We start from the raw sequence: 19176 nt of genomic DNA, 5'->3' as shown, positions 1-19176 counted from the left end.
ATATTCACATATCATTAATACATGTATTTTCTAGTTGGTTTACCTATTATATGAGCCTATATACTTTAATAGATACGCAAAACCGTATGGGAATACTGGGTACGACGTGCAAGTGGTCGTTATTTTGGCCCATCTACTGGTTTATGTGCGTCTAATGATCAGCGTATACAGGATATTCGTCATTTACGAAGAACTTTGGCAAAATATCTTGGTTGTAAAGACTGGTTGTCTGTTGTTTGGAGTTCTCCTTATTCACACTCTCCTTCGTCTCCTGATGAACTTATCGCTGATGTCCTAGAACCTTCCAGATCTCTTTTAACACAAGTTGGAGAGCGTGACTTCAAGCTACTGAAAGAATGGGCCAATACAAATCTAGATATATCTGGTAAACATTTTTCATATGAAATCTGATTATCATTACTTTTAGCAGTACTAGCTTTGAGTTGAGCTTAATTTGGTGTCAAAGCATGAATAAGGATGATTGTTCAAGCCCAACATTACTTAATCGTACGGTTGTTAAGTTTTCTAACTGACCACATTGCTACCATTACATTGATTGATTAGTAGTGATGTTATATTGAAAAATAGACAGGAAACACATCAAAGGCTAAATAAAATATAGTACTTCAGTTGATGAGGTCATGAATCTTCATCAACTGAGATGGTTAGGCCACGTGTTACGTATGCCTGAACACCGATTACCACAACGCGCAATGCTGACTAGTGCAGGGGATGGTTGGAAGAAAGTTAGGGGCGGCCAAACCAAAACGTGGCATCGGTGCTTGAAGTCACTAACTTCTAGTCTGAGTCATGTTGGCAGATGCAGACTACTTGGTTGGAGTCCGCGTGACCATCGTAACCAAAGGTTGGAGATTCTAGGTGACATGACTCAGAATCGATCAGAATGGCGTAGGTGTATACACTCTTTATCTTCCCTTAAACCTTGAGATTAAGATTGCTTCATAACTTTCCTCCTTCCTATACTATATCCTTATATATAACCTATCTTTTATATATTACCACCACTAAATTAACTACTTCTATGAATCCGGTGTTCATCTTGTTGTGCTAACGAGTTATGGCAACTTTGACCGATGCATATATGTGCCTGGTCCTATGTTGTAGCTGACTGACTGTCTGACTGACGACTTCAGTAAATCGATTCATGTAGTTGAACTAATGTGCAAATCTTTTTGCCTTTAGTTTATCAAGCATAGCGATTGAGTAACAGACGTAAAAAAAACAAATAGTTTGCCTAAAACCTAAAAATTACGATCTTTACTAAGTTCCTACGTGTTTGATAAAAGCACACGGATTATAGAAGTGCCGAAAATATAGTACTGAGACTATCAATTGTGATAAAGTCAAAGAAAACATAGGTTTCACACATCACTTTCGAAGATTGTCGATTCGATGAAACAATAAACCGTAAAATAATTATCAGTTCGCCAACACCCATTAACATTGCCTAATGATACCAATTGAAGGTTCGATGCAGATATGAAGGCATAGATTGATGGATCAAGGGGGGCATTCTTACAATTGAAGAACATATAGAACTCAACACAACGGTTGGTCAACATCAAAGTCAGAATTTTCTATACAAACGTCTAGACAGTTCTATTGTACGGAGCTAAAATTTGGAGAACTATTACAATCATTATCAAAAAGATTTAGGTGTTTGTATAGAATTTCCTACGTCAAAACAAGAGTCCGCTGTGACCCCATGGGATTTTGTCACACATAAAGTGTGTGTCAATATAAGTTCGATTGATACTAAACAAATCAAGTGATTGATCCTGGCTGTTGTTTTATGTAATCTGAAATTGGATAAAATTAAATCATCACTAACGGAATAGTGACACTCAAAACGACATGTCAAGGTTATTAGTCTTCTTTTATTATCTTCTTGCACAACTGAGCTCCAAAAATTGGGGATTTATCGAATAAATAACGTGGGAATAATTTGTAACAATTAATGGAGGGAAGGAAGCACGGTGAAAAAATAAATGAACAAAAGCAGTATATAGTAGGTGATATATTTGAGGTAACAACATTATCAACAAAGACAATGGGGTTCCTATCCATTTTCATGAAAAATGTCGATAATCGTCACTGGCTTCTATTCTAAACCTTTTGTGATTGTGTCTCAAGTCACTAAATGGTCAATAAGACAGAGAAAGTAAAGAATCGTCTTTATGATTACCACTTGTCGTATTTATGATTCAGTTGAGATACAATTGGGGGCCCAGACCGAAGCAAATGGTTTTCTTATAGGGCTCACTCTTCAGCCTTTCACGTAGAGATTTAATCCAGATGATTGTAGGGCAACATCAGGATATACAATCACATGGTTGCCGGTGACCGAAAATGGGTTCATACATCATTCTCTCTGTCATATTCACAGGGTTCATGTATACCATAAGTTTGAAATCTGAGTTTTCCAACACCCGCTCAGGTAGACCCTCCATACCCACCAAACGGGTTAAAAGCATCGGGTCTCTTCTTTTCGTCCCTACACTTTCGTAGAAACCCATAGATTCATAGTCGTATGACAGTATTTCAAGAGTAAGAGAGATTTTCCCGACTCTCAGACGTATTAATGCATTTGGGAGATGGGTGGATTACTACTAACGTTCATATAAAAAATGTATTCTAATGAAATATTAGTCTTATATCTTTTTCATTGATATAATTTATTCATTTAGGCAAAACTTTGGAACCTTGGGACGTTGAATATGCTTTGGAACAGTATAATTACGCTGTTAATTATGCACGTTTAGAGCATGTAATTACTCCACCAGATGGTTCACTAGTAAATTATCTACATACAGTATTTTGTGAGTTAGCAAATGTATTTCACTTTAAGTTAACATCTCAAATACCAAGATCATCTATAGAAGAAGATGAATGTTATGTTGTTGAGAAATTGGTTTATCATGTGGAAGACTTAACAAGTGGTACAGTACTTGGTGAAATAATTATTGATCCTTTCGCTAGGTGAGTGGACTTTTTAAAGTTAACTAGCACTATTATGTTTTGTTTATGGTATATGTTTACTCTTTTCCATAGTATGTAGGTACCAAGAAATAAGTTAAATGTTAAGTAATTGTAGCCGCTATTTCAATATAGTGATCAGGCTTGTCTGCTGCGATACACCAAATGAGCTGTGTTATCTGAACCTTTCGTTCCTACCATAAAATACAGGTTGTTTGGATAGCCCTAGAGCTTAAACCATCAAATCTTTTGCGTGAAAGCAAAGTCATAGTATCAACTGTACTGAGGTCTGGTGGAGTAAGATATTTCTCTTGAATTACCAGACTGCCCAGCTAGTAGTGTCTTGTTATAGAAGGAATGGTTAGAAAATTTTAAATTCAACTCACCTCGCTCTACGAATTTCCGCATGGGGAGTGGTATGGTTTTAATAGTACGTAGGTGGTAATACAACAAAAATCACTAACAGAAAACCATTGTGTGTTTAGTCTGATCATCGCTGTTTTTAAAGCTGTAGATTAAAAGTCAAAGCACATCATCTGGTTTTGTTTAGGGCACTGAGTTATGGTATCATAAGTAGTCATACACAAATGGTATTTCAAAAGTTTGAGTAAGTAGAAGTGTGCTTAGTAAACAAGTTACAAAAAAAACAACAAGAAAGTTTTGGTAAGCAAAGATAGATAGTGGCTAGCAGTGGAATCCAGGACGCGCGTTTCGTCCTGTTTGGGACTCATCAGCTGGATGTACCTGCATCTCAAAGTTGATGTTCACTCTGGGACTCGAACCCAGTACCTTTCACTTCAAACGCCATCGCCTTATATGCCAATTAGAGACTGACCAATTGCAGTCCTAAAAACATCAATGGGAAGATCCAAACAAACAATACTAAGTAAGAAAGTTTTGTTTCGATTGTGTTTATTATTATTCTCAATTTATTTAAATCATTCTACTCCTTTTGAAATTTTCAGAAGCAACCGTTCAGTTCCTGTTGGTGGTAACATATTTGCTCCTGTTTTCACACGAAATAATTTACCAAAGAGTGATATTCCTTCACACTCTCAATCTTCTCATTATCCTGTAGCTTATATTTTAGGTAGTTTAAATCAGTCTATGGAAACAAATGGAATTTCTTTCAATGTAAGTTTATATATATGACTGTAACGTTTATTTATTTATTTATTTAAACACATCAATATTGGTACAAGGAAGCACCAGATACATATGCGCCGCACAAATCTCATTCGATTTGTGTGAGGGCTGTGATACTGCCCAGATGCCGAAACTGAAGCAGGTGGTTTTCTTAGGGGACCACACCTGGAGCCTTTGACCTAGAGGCCTGATCCACAAGGCAGGGGAGTATCGTGAGGAGATGCAGTCCCGATTAAAGCGCCGTACATTCGCTTTTCGTCCTCTCACTTTCGTGAACAACACCCCTGATGCGAGAAGGCAGTGAGTAGGATTTCCCTGAGAGAGGCTGTATACACGTGGCCATGTGAGAGCATTTGGAGAGGGAGAGCGGACTCTCTCCACTCTCTGCCGTACCAGGGCATTTGGGGGCAAAATGAGATAGTAGTATAGCTCCTATTATATCAATTTCAAGTTAGTAAATATTTATACATATCTAGATGTACTTGAATCTTTTTCTTTTTTTTTTTTTAAAAAAGGTTTTATTATCCCTTATATCTGTATTTGGAACATGTCTTCAATATGTATCATGTCGTGTACCACATCATGAATTATATGGATTCCCTCATTATATAGCATTGGATACACGTTATGTTATGCCAGATTTATGTTATAATATAGGATATAATTATGCTATACCATCATTAAAAAAATATTTACCAAATAAACAAAAATCCAGTTTTCAATTATGTAAGTTTACCTTTTTGCTAATAATTAACATATTTATATTTGACCAGACCAAAACGTGGTTTGGAAGAAAGCTAGGGGCGGCCAGATCAAAACGTGGCACAAATCCATGAAGTCACTGACAATTGGACTGAGCCATGTTGATAGGTGTAGACTACCTGGTTGAGATACACTAGATGATAACAACCGATGGTTAGAGACCTTGAATGACATGTCTCAAAATCATTTGCAATGGCGAAGGTGCATCCACTCTTTGTGTTCTACCAAATTCTAATCTTCTGAATTCCTCATGTCCCTATACTTTTTCTCTTTCCACATTTATTTCACTGGATTATAATCCTTGAATAACATCTTCAAACCCTTATCTTTCACATAATGCTTATACTCTTACTACTTCTACCAATATGGTATTTGAATTGACAACTGTATCTCTGTACTAATGTGGTATGGCAACTCGAACTGATGTACGTACCTACGAAGTTCTACATTGTGACTGACTGACTGAAAAGTAAAGTAAGATTGGCGCAAACAAAAGCGTGATGGAAGTCCAGATAGGTACTTTTTACAATCTGTAATATTTTCAATATCTCTAGTTTAAAATATTTTGCAGGATATTTATCCTAATCACATAATCACAAATTGTCATGGTATAATGTGTGCTACTTATGTAGACAGATATAAGTAGTATGTAACATCAATGGAAGGTGGTGATCAAAATAGAATTTCTGTTGTAAAGTAAACGGGGAGACGTAATCATTTGAGTGGAACTCATAACTATACGTCAACTTCATTGACTATGAGAAGGCGTTTGACAGCGTGGACAGGAGAACATTATGGAAACTTCTTCGACATTATGGAGTTCCTGAAAAGATTGTCAACATTATCCAGAACTTATACGGTGGACTACAGTGCAAAGTGGTGCATGGAGGACAGCTGACAGATTCATTTCCAGTAAGGACCGGAGTCAGACAAGGCTGTCTACTCTCCCCATTCCTCTTCTAGTGATTGACTGGATTATGAAGAATTCGACATCTGACGGGAAATACGGAATACAATGGACAGCTCAGAATCAATTAGATGATTTGGACTTCGCAGATGACCTAGCCCTCCTCCCTCATACACACGAACAAATGCAGATAAAGACAGCAAATGTAGCAGCAGCCTCCGCATCGATAGGCTTCCACATTCACAAAGGAAAAAGCAAGATTCTCAAATGCAACACGGGGGACACCAACCAAATCACACTTGATGACGAAACTCTGGAAGGAGTGGAAACATTCAAGTATCTGGGAAGCATCGTTGATAAACAAGGAGGATCGGATGCAGATGTAAAGGCGAGGATTGGCAAAGCAAGGGCAGCATTTTTACAATTGAAGAACATATAGAACTAAAAACAACTCTCAACCAATTTCAAGGTCAGAATTTTTAATACGAACGTCAAGACAGTCCTACTGTATGGAGCTGAAACGTGGAGAATTACTACGACCATCATCAGGAAGGTACAAGTATTTATAAATAGTTGTCTACGCAAAATACTCAACATCCATTGGCCGGATACTATCAGCAACAGCGTTTTATGGGAGAGGACAAAGCAGCTTTCAGCTGAAGAGGAAATTAGGAAAAGACGTTGGAAGTGGATCGGACATACATTAAGGAAGTCACCAATGTGCATCACGACTCAATCCCTAACTTGGAATCCGGAAGGGAAGCGGAAAAGAGGAAGGCCAAAGAACACACTACGCCGGGAAATAGAAGCCGATATGAAAAGGATGAATAGCAACTGGAAAGAACTGGAAAGGAAGGCTCAGGACAAAGTTGGATGGAGAATGCTGGTGAGCGGTCTATGCTCCTCGACGAAAGGGTAACAGGCGTAAGTAAGTAAGTAAGTTGTAAAGTAAAGAAAAATCGACAACAGTTTCCTTCTTGAAAAACACATCTTACAGGTTTATGACGCTTGATAACAATAGCCTCAGCATACTTCAGAAAGCTACAGATTTGAATGTTTAGTGATTACTTTGGGAAACTTCAAAGTATCCACTTGATATTCTGTGTACAAAGGTTTTCTGGAAATCACTCTATTAAATATGCCTGCTTTCCTTGACGGAAGGAGTTTGAGATTGTAGTAGCTTTGATTCGCTAATCATTCACCTCGATGACTGTTATGATATAAATCGCAACGGTGTTTAAAGTCAAAAGGCAAAGGGAAGGGTCAACTACAGTTTATTAGCAGATAGTGAAGACCGAGAAATGGAAACAGATATGAGAAGAATGAACAACAACTGGATAGAACTAGAAAGGAAGACCCAGGAAAGAGTGGGTTGGAGAATTCTGGTCGGCGGCCTATGCTCCATTGGGGGTAGCAGGTATAAGTAAGTAAGTAACCTCAGACCACAAAGTTACAAGCACATCAAACGAATTTGCCGCTGAGAGGCGAATAAGTATATGCGAGCAATTACATAGGCAAATTTACAGTCAAATTGTGTAAGGACACAGCAAGGCAAAGCAAAAGCTAATAATAGGATTTGAGTACATAATATACATGGCGAGGAGAATGAATCGTCGAGTAAAATTTAAACAATCAACATTTTAGCTCGAGTCTGCCATGTGCTCCAGTGATCATAACAGTACAAAGAATATATATACGAATTGTTACTGTTCAAATAACATTGTCCGTTAAGTAAGGTAATAAAAGGGCTTAATCAAAATTAACCATAATCGAAATTGGTTGTAGGATAGTTGCTATAAAATATGTTTAAAAAATCTAAAGCTACTGTGTTGTATGCTACTTATGTTGACAGATGTAAGTAGTATGTAACATTAATCGAAAGTGGGATGCATGCCATCAGAAGGTCTATAGGATTAGATTGAAGAGGACAGAAATGGGAACAAAGACTAATTGTAATAACAACAGAATTGAATGAACTATGAATCATGTAAGGGACAACTAATGGATGTATTTTAATGTATGGTTTTCATATTTTATGAGAGCACTAATTTTGTATTAAACAATAATTGATCTTTCATACCTGAATGCTCTTTGCTACAATGGGTCCTCTTTTTTGTTATGCTGCCCCCCAAATGCCCTGGTACGGCCGAGAGTGGGGAGAGTCTACTCTCCCGCTCGAAATGCTCTCACATGGCCAGCGAATATATAGCCTCTCTCAGGGAAGTCCTACTCACTGCCTTCTCGTGGCGGGGGTGTTGTTTACGAAAGTGAGAGGACGAAAAGCGAATGTCCGGCGCTATAACCGGATTGGTGGACACGGAGGGTCCACCTAGGGGAGTTGGAAAACCCTGATTCCAAACCAATGGTGCACATGGGCTCCAGTATCCTGATGGAACAAATGGCGGAAGAACCTGTCATTGGTCAACGACTACCATGGGACTGCATCTCCTCACGATGCTCCACTGCCTTGTGGATCAGACCTTTAGGTCAAAGGCTCGGGGTGTGGTCCCCTAAGAAAACCACCTGCTTCGGTTTGGGCACCCGGGCAGTATCACAGCCCACACACAAATGAATGAAATGATGAACTCTACTGACGATTCTATTCCTGCTCATATTAGAAGCAAGACAATTTACATTATTATTATTATTATTATTATCATTATTATTACTTACCATATCGCTAATTCACCCCCTTTTATCCCCAATTTGTGTAACCTTACTCTTCAACTTATGCAGCAGCTCGCTCTTGGTGGAAAATCTGTCCTATCTAAACGATCTCCAGTCACTGTCTGGTTGAAAGTGAATGCTTCCACCGATAATGAATACTGAGGCAGTCTTTCTGAAACCACGTACGCCGTTCAAGCTGGCTTCCTTCAACGTTCGCACACTAATGCAGATCGGACAACAGATAGGGCTGGCTATGTCTTTGGAAGGTCTTAATGTTGATGTTTGTTGTCTATCCGAGACCCGTATTCAAGACTCTAGTGAAGTACTACAAATCCGCTCTCCATCTGTCGCCTCGAAAAGCTTGTTCCACGTGCGCTTATCCGGGGACCCTGTGGCATCTTCGTCTGGTCTTGCTGGCGTTGGTGTCGCACTAAGCGCTAGGGCTGAGGCAGCACTAATCGATTGGATCCCCATTAACAGTCGGTTATGTGCTGTTAGATTAGAAAGTTCCATCAAAGTGAGAAGAAATCGGCGTGAGAAACGGTGTCTTTTCGTCATCTCCGCCTATGCCCCGACAGATTGCAGCCCGGATGCAATCAAGGATGAGTTTTACCATCAGTTAACAGTTCTTCTCCAGAAAGCGCGTTCGACAGAATTTGTAGTACTAGCCGGAGACTTGAATGCACAGGTCGGGCGTCTAGGCACAGAAGAGAGTCGTCTAGGTGGCCGATGGGGACTTGTTGGTCGCAGGACAGATAACGGGGACCGTTTGCTGCAACTGTGCACAGACCACAACCTGTTTCTGGCCAGCACTAACTTCCGGCACAGTCATCGCCGGTGTGCCACCTGCCGTCCTCCCTCTGCATCTCAAGCCTGGACTCAGATTGATCACATCGCGATCAGCTACCACTGGCGTGGTTGTGTACAAGACTGCCGCTCCTTTTGGAGTACCTATCTGGAGTCTGATCATGCCCTGGTCTGCGCCAATCTCACCTTACTTTTCAGTGGCCGAAGGATTGACCACCACCAACGGATCGATGTTAGTAAACTGGCTGCAACTTCTGTTGCAAGTAAGTATCGAGCGGAGCTAGCCTCTAGGCTAGCTACCACCCCACCGAAAAGTATAGATGAGCATTGGTTGCATCTTCACGACGCCATGAAAATGGTGAGTAAAGCCGCTTGCGGCTTCGCGAAACGTCCCGCTTACAAGCACTGGGTTTCTTCTGGCTCCTTACAACTGATGGAAGCCCGTCGGTCTACTCCGGGTGACCGTGAGTTTGACCACAAACGAAGGCTGTTACGTAATGAAATCGGGCAAAGCTTGCGTAAGGACCGAGAAGCCTGGTGGTCGGAGCGTGCTAATGAGATGGAAGCAGCAGCTGCATCTGGTAACTGCCGGAAGCTCTTCCAACTCATCCGAGCCACTGGCAGCAAGAAGTCTGGTGTGAGTGAAACAATCTACGAGGATGATGGGATGCCAATCACTAACATCTCCCGACGTCTTGGACGATGGGCGGAATTTTTCGAAGGGCAGTTCAACTGGCCTGCTGCTCCGGCAACATCAACCAGCTTGTCCTGCCCCCCATGGCCGGTGACGACTGTTCCACCAAACGAGGCGGAAGTCCGCAAGGAACTCCAACTCTTGAAACGTTACAAATCACCTGGCCCAGATGACTTACCTCCGGCTCTTTTTAAAGATGGTGGCGACTTTCTGACTAAGGAATTGACTGTGTTGTTTGGAAAGGTTTGGGAGCAAGAAAGTGTTCCAACATCATGGAATGAGTCAATAGTCGTCCCTATCTTTAAAAAGGGTTCACGTTGTTCCTGCAATAACTATCGGGGGATAAGTCTACTTCCGATTGCGTCCAAACTATTGGCTTCTATCATTCTTCGTAGGTTGTTTAAAACCCGAGAACGATTGACTCGCGAGGAGCAGGCTGGTTTTCGTTCTGGTCGAGGATGCATTGATCACATCTTCACCCTCCGCCAAATGTTAGAACACCGTCATACTTATCGCAGGCCAACAATCGTAGTGCTTCTTGATATCAGGGCTGCCTTCGATTCGTTGGACAGGACTGTTCTCTGGGATTGTCTATTGAAGAAGGGTGTGCCTGAGAAGTTCATTAACATCTTAAAGGCCCTGTATACGAACACCTCAGGCAGAGTGAGGGCATACAACCACCTTTCTCCCTTGTTCCATTCGAGCAGTGGGGTTAGGCAGGGTTGCCCGATCTCACCATTCCTCTTCAACTTTGCCATCGACGACATCCTGGAAACAGCTCTGGTGGATGTAAGTAATGGCGGTGTGGATCTGTTGCCTGGAGAACGACTTCTCGACCTTGAGTATGCGGATGATATTGTCTTACTGTGCGATAATGCCCAAGGCATGCAATCCGCACTTAATCAGTTGGCAATCAGTGTCCGCAGGTACGGCATGTGCTTTGCACCCTCCAAGTGCAAAGTACTCCTACAAGACTGGCAGGATTCTCATCCTGCACTCACCCTAGATGGTGAGCAGATTGAAGTAGTTGAGAAGTTCGTGGTTCTAACTTTCCTAACTGAAAGAGTCTTCTGGTTGTACATTTTAGTCCGCGTTATCTTTTCATCCCTTCTCTTCCTACTTTCATTATTTTGTGTGGCGCATATGTACCTGGTGCCCTTTTGTACCAATATATATGTGTTTAAATAAAATAAAATAAAATAAATATTTGTTATGCTAATATAGCTACATTGACCAGGTGTACGTAATTTCACTAGTTACAGAGGGTGTCAACATTAAAGGAATACTTATCAACGTGTGATTGAGTTATTGCACACGTTAGTTTTAGACAGAATAACTATTGGTATACATTGACATACCTGCAACCCCAATGGGGGTCAAAATTGAAATTAAATCCTGAGGCGAAGTTCTGACCTCTAAATCACTGAGCTAGCTTCCAGCGGTTCATATTTGTAATTTCACTCTATTTACGATATTGCGTGTGATTTAAAAAATACAATTTAACAATCTGCGAAAACCTCCATTACTAATTGTCATCATATCCTAACCACCCACTAATTTCGAAAGGTAATTCTCAGAGCTCCAGTAAGATTTCATGACCAGTAGAAACGACTCGATAATGTCACCGGTTATTAATTGAACGTCGAAATGTAATGTGCTGTTTGGTGGTGGTTCAAAAAAGACCTTGGACTTGGTTTCTGTGCTGTTTAGCACTTGTCAGCAAGATGTATATGTATTCGTGAAGGAACTAGCGTTTTCTGACAAATTCAATCTCGTGTCATCCATCTTTACAGTCACAGACCTTACTAGTGAGTTTTCCGGCCTTCTACCAATCAGCACTAATAAAGATTTATCATACACAACTTACTTTTGCCTGTTACTCCCAAATGGAGTATAGGCCGTCGACCAGCATTCTCCAACCCACTCTGTCCTGGACCTTCCTTTCTAGTTCTATCCAATTTTTGTTCATTCTTCTCATGTCTGTCTCCATTTCTCGGCGAAATGTGTTCTTTGGTCTTCCTCTTTTCCTTTGGCCTTCAGGATTCCATGTGAGGGCTTGTCTTGTGACGCAGTTGAGTGATTTATCATACATAACATCGGTCACTATTTAGTGATTAATCGTTTATATAATTAGAATGTCAAAATAACAAGAATTCTTGAAGTGTTAGCATTCAGAAGAAAAAAAAGAGTCTCCCGAAAATTATTTTGGGGGAATAATTCATACAAACTCTGCAATACTGAATAAGTTTAATCTTATAGTAAAAGTCAGTCAGTCAGCTACCCGACCGTTGTTGCTACCTTGACGTGGTGGTCGGGCTTGCCTATCGTGATGAACTAATCAACCTATACTGAATGGAACAATCGTTCCTCAACGTCCTACCATGCCAGACAGGTCGGTTGAAGAGCGGTAAGACTAAAAGCAGCAAACCCAAGGTCCGAAGCCGAAGTCGTACTGCTGACTGTACAGAGGTGTGACAGCAGTAAGGTGTTTCCTTCAGACAACCAGCATAACAGCGATGCTGCCTTCCCGCAAGGAGGGGTGGAGTTAAAAAAGGTCGACCCTAAAAATGCACACCTCTCCTTATCCCACAGATATCTGTCTCCGACGATAAGGCCCAACAAGTACGGAGCCAACACAAAAATTACCCACAAAAAGGTCGTGTGTGACCGACCTCAAGCAGTTGTCCCTTGGGCACTGCGGTCACGCTCTCAGGTCATTAAGACCACCTCTAACCCAATTTCCTTTTCAGGTACCTCTAGAAGAATCCTTTCACGGTGTGGGCAACCGGGAAGTGATAACTGCCCTCATACACCTCTAACAACACTCAAGACCACTATATTTATAATATAAGTAGATTTTCAGAAAATATCACGTTGTTTGAAATTCATTCTCTTTCTAAATCTTACATCCATTCATCATATGTATATCTTTCTTTTATTTCTTTTTTTTTGTCATTGCAATTAGCTGCAATCGGTTTGAGAACACCTTCTCGGTCTATTACATCATTATATTTACTTCAAGAATTATATCAATCTCGATTTGATTTAGCTATGTGGTCAAAAAAATATTGTGAAACTAAATGGTCAACAGTACAAAAAAATCTATGGAAATTACATATGCCTTATCCATTACATTCAGATGATACATTACCATGTTCTTATATAAATCTATTTGGACCAAATTCTATATGTGGTTTAATGTATTATCAAATATGGCGTAAAGTTCTCATTGAAGATATTCTACATTCATTAACTGAAGTTGGTTGGTTAACATCTGATAAAACAGATTCAGAAAAGGTGATTTATTTTCTCTTCATTATGATATTAGTGTATATTCATAATAAAGGAAACTTTGAATTATGCATTTCGATGTAACAGATGAATTAAAATTTCTTTTCATAGTTGAAAGCGTGAGTCAATTGAAGCTAGACCATCAGGGAAAACCTGGAAGCATTGGACGGCTGGTTCGTCCTATTGTGGGACTCCTCAGCAGTGCGCATCCACGACCCCGCCTCACGAGATTCGAACCCAGGACCTACTAGTCTCGCTCCAGAACACTTAACCGATAGACCACTGAGTCGGCATCCGATGGTGTTAATCTCTAACTCCAACCAATTCACTCCATCCGATTCTTTATCTATCTGCGTTACATTACGCTAATACAATGATACAATAATAAAGCTTGGTTGGATGATCGAGTTGATGATACCGCTAGATTGAATACTCAAATGGTATACTATACAAAGACTAGATCATGTATCAGATACCCGATTCACCATCAGAAATAGTAAATCAGAATAATGCTAGAAAATACTTTATTCAATACAATTACGAGCAGTCAATCTCAGGGAGTAAAAATTAATAAAACGAAAGGAAGTCATATATTCAATAGTTAGTACGTTGAGTGCCAGTTTTTTCATATATCAGTACCTTGGCTAGTTGATATTTAAAAAACGCAAAGCATAAATAATTAAGCCCCTTAGGGATTACATGGATAACTTATCCTATGATAAGCAATAATTAATTGATCTTACCATACTACATTTTAAATTTTAAACAATTATATTTAGTAATATCACAGTTAACTCACGAACTGACACAGGGATAACAGCTGAAGAATCATTGGGGAGGGAAAGAGATGATGACCAGCCATTGTGTCTCAGTTTCCAGCCCCTGATCCATTGCACATTAATGATCTCAGCATTGAATTAACAATCTTCAGATCTGGGAATGATTATAAAACCTTTAAGCATCGATTCGGATCACAGTAACACTAACAATATCCAACTTCAGTCTTTTAATAATTTTACATTACTTATTTCCGAATACCATCGATGGATAACTGTCTCAATTCCGACTTGATTGACTTGAAAAGTCTCATTTTTTTCTCACCAAAGAGTCCAAAAATCAATTTCGAAGTTAGTCAATCGTGTAAACACAGTGAAATTCTATTGTGCTGCCTTTCACCAAAATCATCATCATCATCTCAGTACTAATAAAACACATAAATGATTTATTACTCAATAGTCACAAAGTTCATATAATCTAACTATTAATGTGTGTATGAATCAAAATTCAAATTATCTTTTAGATTGCCTCCAACTGCTATATGTTTAGTCACGTAACCTAGTGATTTTAACTGCAGTTTAATCGATAGAATTCATTCAGTGTTTAGAATCAGACAAAATATGAGACATTTGTTTTTACGTATAGTGAAATCTAATGCTTGCTGTATAACATAATTTATATTTCTCATAGATGAAATCATGAGTCAATTGAAGCTAGACCACCATGAAAAACCTGGGAGCACTGGATGGCTGTTTCGTCCTATTATAGGACTCCTCAGCAGTGCGCATCCACGATCCCACACGCGCGAGATTCGAACTCAGGAACTACCAGTCTCTCACCAGAGCATTTAACCGATAGACCACTGAGCCAGCATCCAACGGTGTTAATGTCTAACTTCAACCAATCCATGAAGTTTGAGCAACCGTTCACCAATTGTCTTCAGTGAGTTTTTATCTCACAACAGACGTGTAATTCGTTTTTGTATACTTATATACTCGTCAACAAGCATCTTAATTATTTTTTTAATTATGACGACCGTGACTACTTTTGTACTTGATTTTCTCTCTCTCTCTCTCTCAGTGATTTGACTGTAGCATCTTTGTGAGTAGGAACAGTGACTGAGTGGTTAAAGCGTTCGAATTCCGGGTTCGAACTCTACTCTACCTACTTCGGTTTCAGTCCTCATATTTAAAGTGTCGGTTTTACCCAAATACCTGGCAAATAAATTAATTTAAATTTCGATGTAATAGCTTTTTGACCTTATTCTTCTTTGCTTTCTTTTAAATTTCTAGGTATCAGAAGTTTTTAAACGCTTTCGAGATACATATTTAACTTACGGTAGTGCAATTCCACCAGCTGAATTATTCCGTCGTTTTCGTGGAAGAGATCTTAATCCTCAACTATTTTAAAGAAGATAGAAAATTCAATGGAATCTCCAGAGATGCCTGTAATATCAGAAGATCTTTCACCTATACTAACCCGTTGATATTTTTCATACATTTCAGTCTCTTATACAACTGATCATGTACACAGTTACTTAAGAATTACATTTTATTAATAACATAGAATTATGCTTAACACTCTTGTACATTACAATACATTTTTTCTTAAATAACTGTAACGTGATATTTAGTGTAGATTGTGAAAAAACTTTGTAAAATAGTTTATAGTCTTCCATAGGAAATTTGTACATTTTTGTTTACAAATTCCTCTGGATCTAATCAAATATTGTGATTTAAATAGATATCATTTTGTCATTATGGAATTGTAATCAACAATCATAAGTCTCCTAGGTATTTTGTGTTTTTTTAATATGAATTACATTAAACCCTTAACAAACGTTGTTAGTAGTGTTTGACAATGCTGTAGCCCATGTAAGATTCTCAAATTGAATGTCAAGATGCTCACCATAAATGCAATCTGTGTTTCTTGAAATTTCGCTGCTTCATTAATAATAATATTCTCCAACAATGAACCTCAGGTTTTTCTACCAGTTTTGTAACCTTAAAGCAACTCATGTTATGAAATTGACGGGTTACTTTTTCTGATGACAATATATTCCAGTTATGACTATGTGAGAAGCCAGGCGTTATTTGTAGTAAATTCAGGAATGTAATAAACTGTGCTCTGAAAACAACGCGTACGCTAGTTTTGTTCCAAACGTCAGAAGCTCCATAGCCGTGCCCTGGATAGGTGATGCTGACAATGAGAAACAGGAGAAGTAAGGCACTTGGATATGAGTGCTAAACAATGCTTAGCATTCTGTAGTGGAACAGACAGGTATGATAAATAAGTAGATTAAACCCATACTAACTCCTGCGTTTAGAGTGAAATGTGGTTAGAGTCTCCAGATAAGAGAATACAGTAATAAAGAACAGTGAGTTGTGGTAAGTAGCAAGATGGAGTAGGTCCAAATAATGAAAGACAATTCGAAGTTAAAATAAAGAAGGCTGTTTATTAGGATAGTAGTGAGCGTCCGTCGTGACCGACTATAGAGGAACGTATCAGTAGGTCCAGTAAGTTCTCTAACTGGACAATTTGGGACATTACGAGCTTCTTTTGATCGGTGAAAGTTAAGCAGCACACATAAGTTTAGTGAGTTGCCTGTCTATGAACTGAACTGGAAATATGTTAGTTATGGCATCTAAATGCAATTTACGCAGTAGTATTCAAAACCTGAAGCATAATTATTCATAATCTCTCTCTCTCTCTCTCTCTCTCTCTCTCTCTCTCTATATATATATATATATATATATATATATATATATATATATATATATATATATAAGATGTATATATGTGACCACATACGCTTTGAATTTATCATCACACGGCGAAAATATACCGTGCGTACACAGATGTTTCTGAAAGAATTTGTCTTTCGTAATTCTGTGAACAAATAAATCGTTCTACTCTGGATGAGCAGTTTTTGTGGTTGATAATGGTTCTTATGGATAGTTTCTGATTTTCCACCTGAGTAGTCTCTAGTTGCATTAAATTTTATTAGGTTGTGGTCCAATGTGTGAAACACAATAAGTAGTTGTGTGTATCGAGAGAAATACTCGAGAAATACGACTATCTAGTGGTTATAATAGGGGGATACACGTATATAACAACAAAAATAGGAATAATAAAGAAAGATGTTACGACTGCAACATGTACAATGTGAGATTACAGAGGCTATTGATGGATCAAATACTTGTGGTTTGTGACATAACCTTTAGGTGCTAGTTGGTTATTTATTCCCAAGTTAAAATGTTAGATGGTTTAAGTAAGCCTCATCGAACATATGGGAAACTCCGAGTCGGTTCAAAACGCAGTTTTGAGAAGATTTAAATCTAGTGAGCATTTGACTTGACCCGATGTTTACTAATAACCTATTCCATAGGCTTGCGTAGAATATGGATAGGAAAGTTTACCTTAATTCATTTGATGTTCTCGTTATCTTGAGAACAAAATCATGATTCTGAAGGTCATAATTTATATCATTGGCAAATCTTAAAGTATCACAGTTTAGTGCTGCTTTATCACATGCAATTTTGAAACGTAAGGTAAAGATTAATTCGTCCATGCCATAAGGGATCCACTTTTCATCTTCCACACATCCTTTATATGATTGGTCAGGAGTGAGAAGTTTTGTAAATCGGATTTGTACTTTCCCAATTTTTTAGGCCTATAAATCGCATGCAACTAGGGGTAATCGAGGAGTATTCCAGCAGGGGACGAATATGTACCTCATAGAGATTTTCTTTGGATTGCTTTAAATGGAACTTACGATTGATAAATCCAACAAGACAACGAGCTTTGAAGGCTTGAGATGTAGCCTGTTCGGTGAATGAAAGACTTTCAAAATATTTCATTCCTAAATCGTAGATGCTACATTAGTTGTTTAAATCCCAACTTGCTCAACCGCAAGGTGATCTACGGATTAAACGTGCTGACATACTTACAAACAAATTTTTCGGTATTAGGAGAGAGAAACCACTCATCACACAAGCCTTGGAGTTTATGCAGACCTTTTTGTATTATACATCTGGCATTTAAACTGGACCGTGGGTCGAATGCAAATACTGCTTTAAGGTCGTCAGCAAATGGACATAGGGGTTACAGATTTCGATGTTTTAGTTGGTTTAGAAGTCTATGATATTGCTATTTTACTAGGGCTACTGGCCATAAATTGAGGTTGGGTGGGTAGAGAGCTTTTCGTGCCTATAGGTAACCCTCGTGCTATTGATAGAAGAAACCAGAGAAGTAGTGAATAGGTCTTTATTTCGATCTTCACGCAGTCACAGTGGAGCGTGGGATTATCTGTTCAGACAAACAAAGGCTCTCAACATTCAATATAAGATAATAGGGAATATAACGCTTACAAAAAGTAAGGAAGTGAATGAATACTTGAACAACACTGTTTTAGCATATGCTTGGTTGTTTGGGGTCAACTCTTAACCAACCAACCTGAGCTGTTACATTAGCTTCCCCCTAGAATCGACTTCCGTAGGAACGTCGGTTCGGTTAACCTATCTATCGAAAACACCTTAGTTCTATTTCTCATCCCAAGGCGAAATTATCAACTCGCTCACTATTTGACTTACAATCAGCTACGACTAACGCTTTCAACGATAGTCCATGGATGTCTCTTCATTTACTAGCTTGTCATCTTATTTTGTAGCATGTGATCTTTTCTACAACTATCGCTGACGGTTTGCTGCGTGCTTTCAAGAGAAAGTGTGAGAATGTGGAATAAGAATATCTGAGGAAGTGCTGCGAGCGGGCTACCCAACACCATGTTGGTGAGGTACGATTTTTCCATGCTCAGACCGGCTATCAGGTGTTTACCCACCTGCCTCTTGAGTCGCCCTCAAGTAAAATGTAAAGAAGAGTCTACTTCATAGGTAATGGTGAAAATCAAGCAAACCTGAAGAACTGCTCCACTGCCTGCATAAAATAATAAGATACAAAATGGAAATACATAAATGCAATTGATAATTGTTCGGTTCATGTAAGTGCTTGGCCTCCAGAACGGATTGGTATTCTGGAAGGAAATAGATATATTGTAGATATCTTGTGCACGAAGAACCATGAAAACAACAACAAAAAACTCTTTTGTAATGCATATATGTAAAAGGGT

General features: G+C 39.0%; 2 protein-coding genes across 2 annotated transcripts in view; one reads left to right on the top strand and one right to left on the bottom strand.

Annotated features, from left to right (window-relative positions):
- Window positions 1-15569, top strand: part of Smp_173140 (subfamily M3A non-peptidase homologue (M03 family)) — a gene marked incomplete at both ends in the record, with an annotated part of 31663 nt that extends 16094 nt beyond the window's left edge. Inside the window, 6 exon segments of the mRNA XM_018790188.1 lie at window positions 73-385; window positions 2709-3000; window positions 3963-4131; window positions 4659-4869; window positions 12946-13277; window positions 15441-15569. Coding sequence (XP_018655556.1) covers window positions 73-385; window positions 2709-3000; window positions 3963-4131; window positions 4659-4869; window positions 12946-13277; window positions 15441-15569 — 1446 coding nt within the window.
- Window positions 15570-17463: 1894 nt separating this feature from the next.
- Window positions 17464-17908, bottom strand: Smp_173130 (hypothetical protein; the record flags this gene model as incomplete). Its single annotated transcript, XM_018790187.1, has 2 exons — window positions 17464-17654; window positions 17824-17908. 2 exons carry the CDS (start codon window positions 17906-17908, stop codon window positions 17464-17466), a joined length of 276 nt encoding a protein of 91 aa, XP_018655555.1.
- Window positions 17909-19176: the final 1268 nt, after the last annotated feature.

This window comes from Schistosoma mansoni, chromosome W, assembly GCF_000237925.1.
Source record: "Schistosoma mansoni strain Puerto Rico chromosome W, complete genome".
Lineage (NCBI taxonomy): Eukaryota > Metazoa > Platyhelminthes > Trematoda > Strigeidida > Schistosomatidae > Schistosoma > Schistosoma mansoni.
Note: the sequence above shows the minus strand (reverse complement) of the source record. Positions and strands in the feature narration are given on the sequence as shown.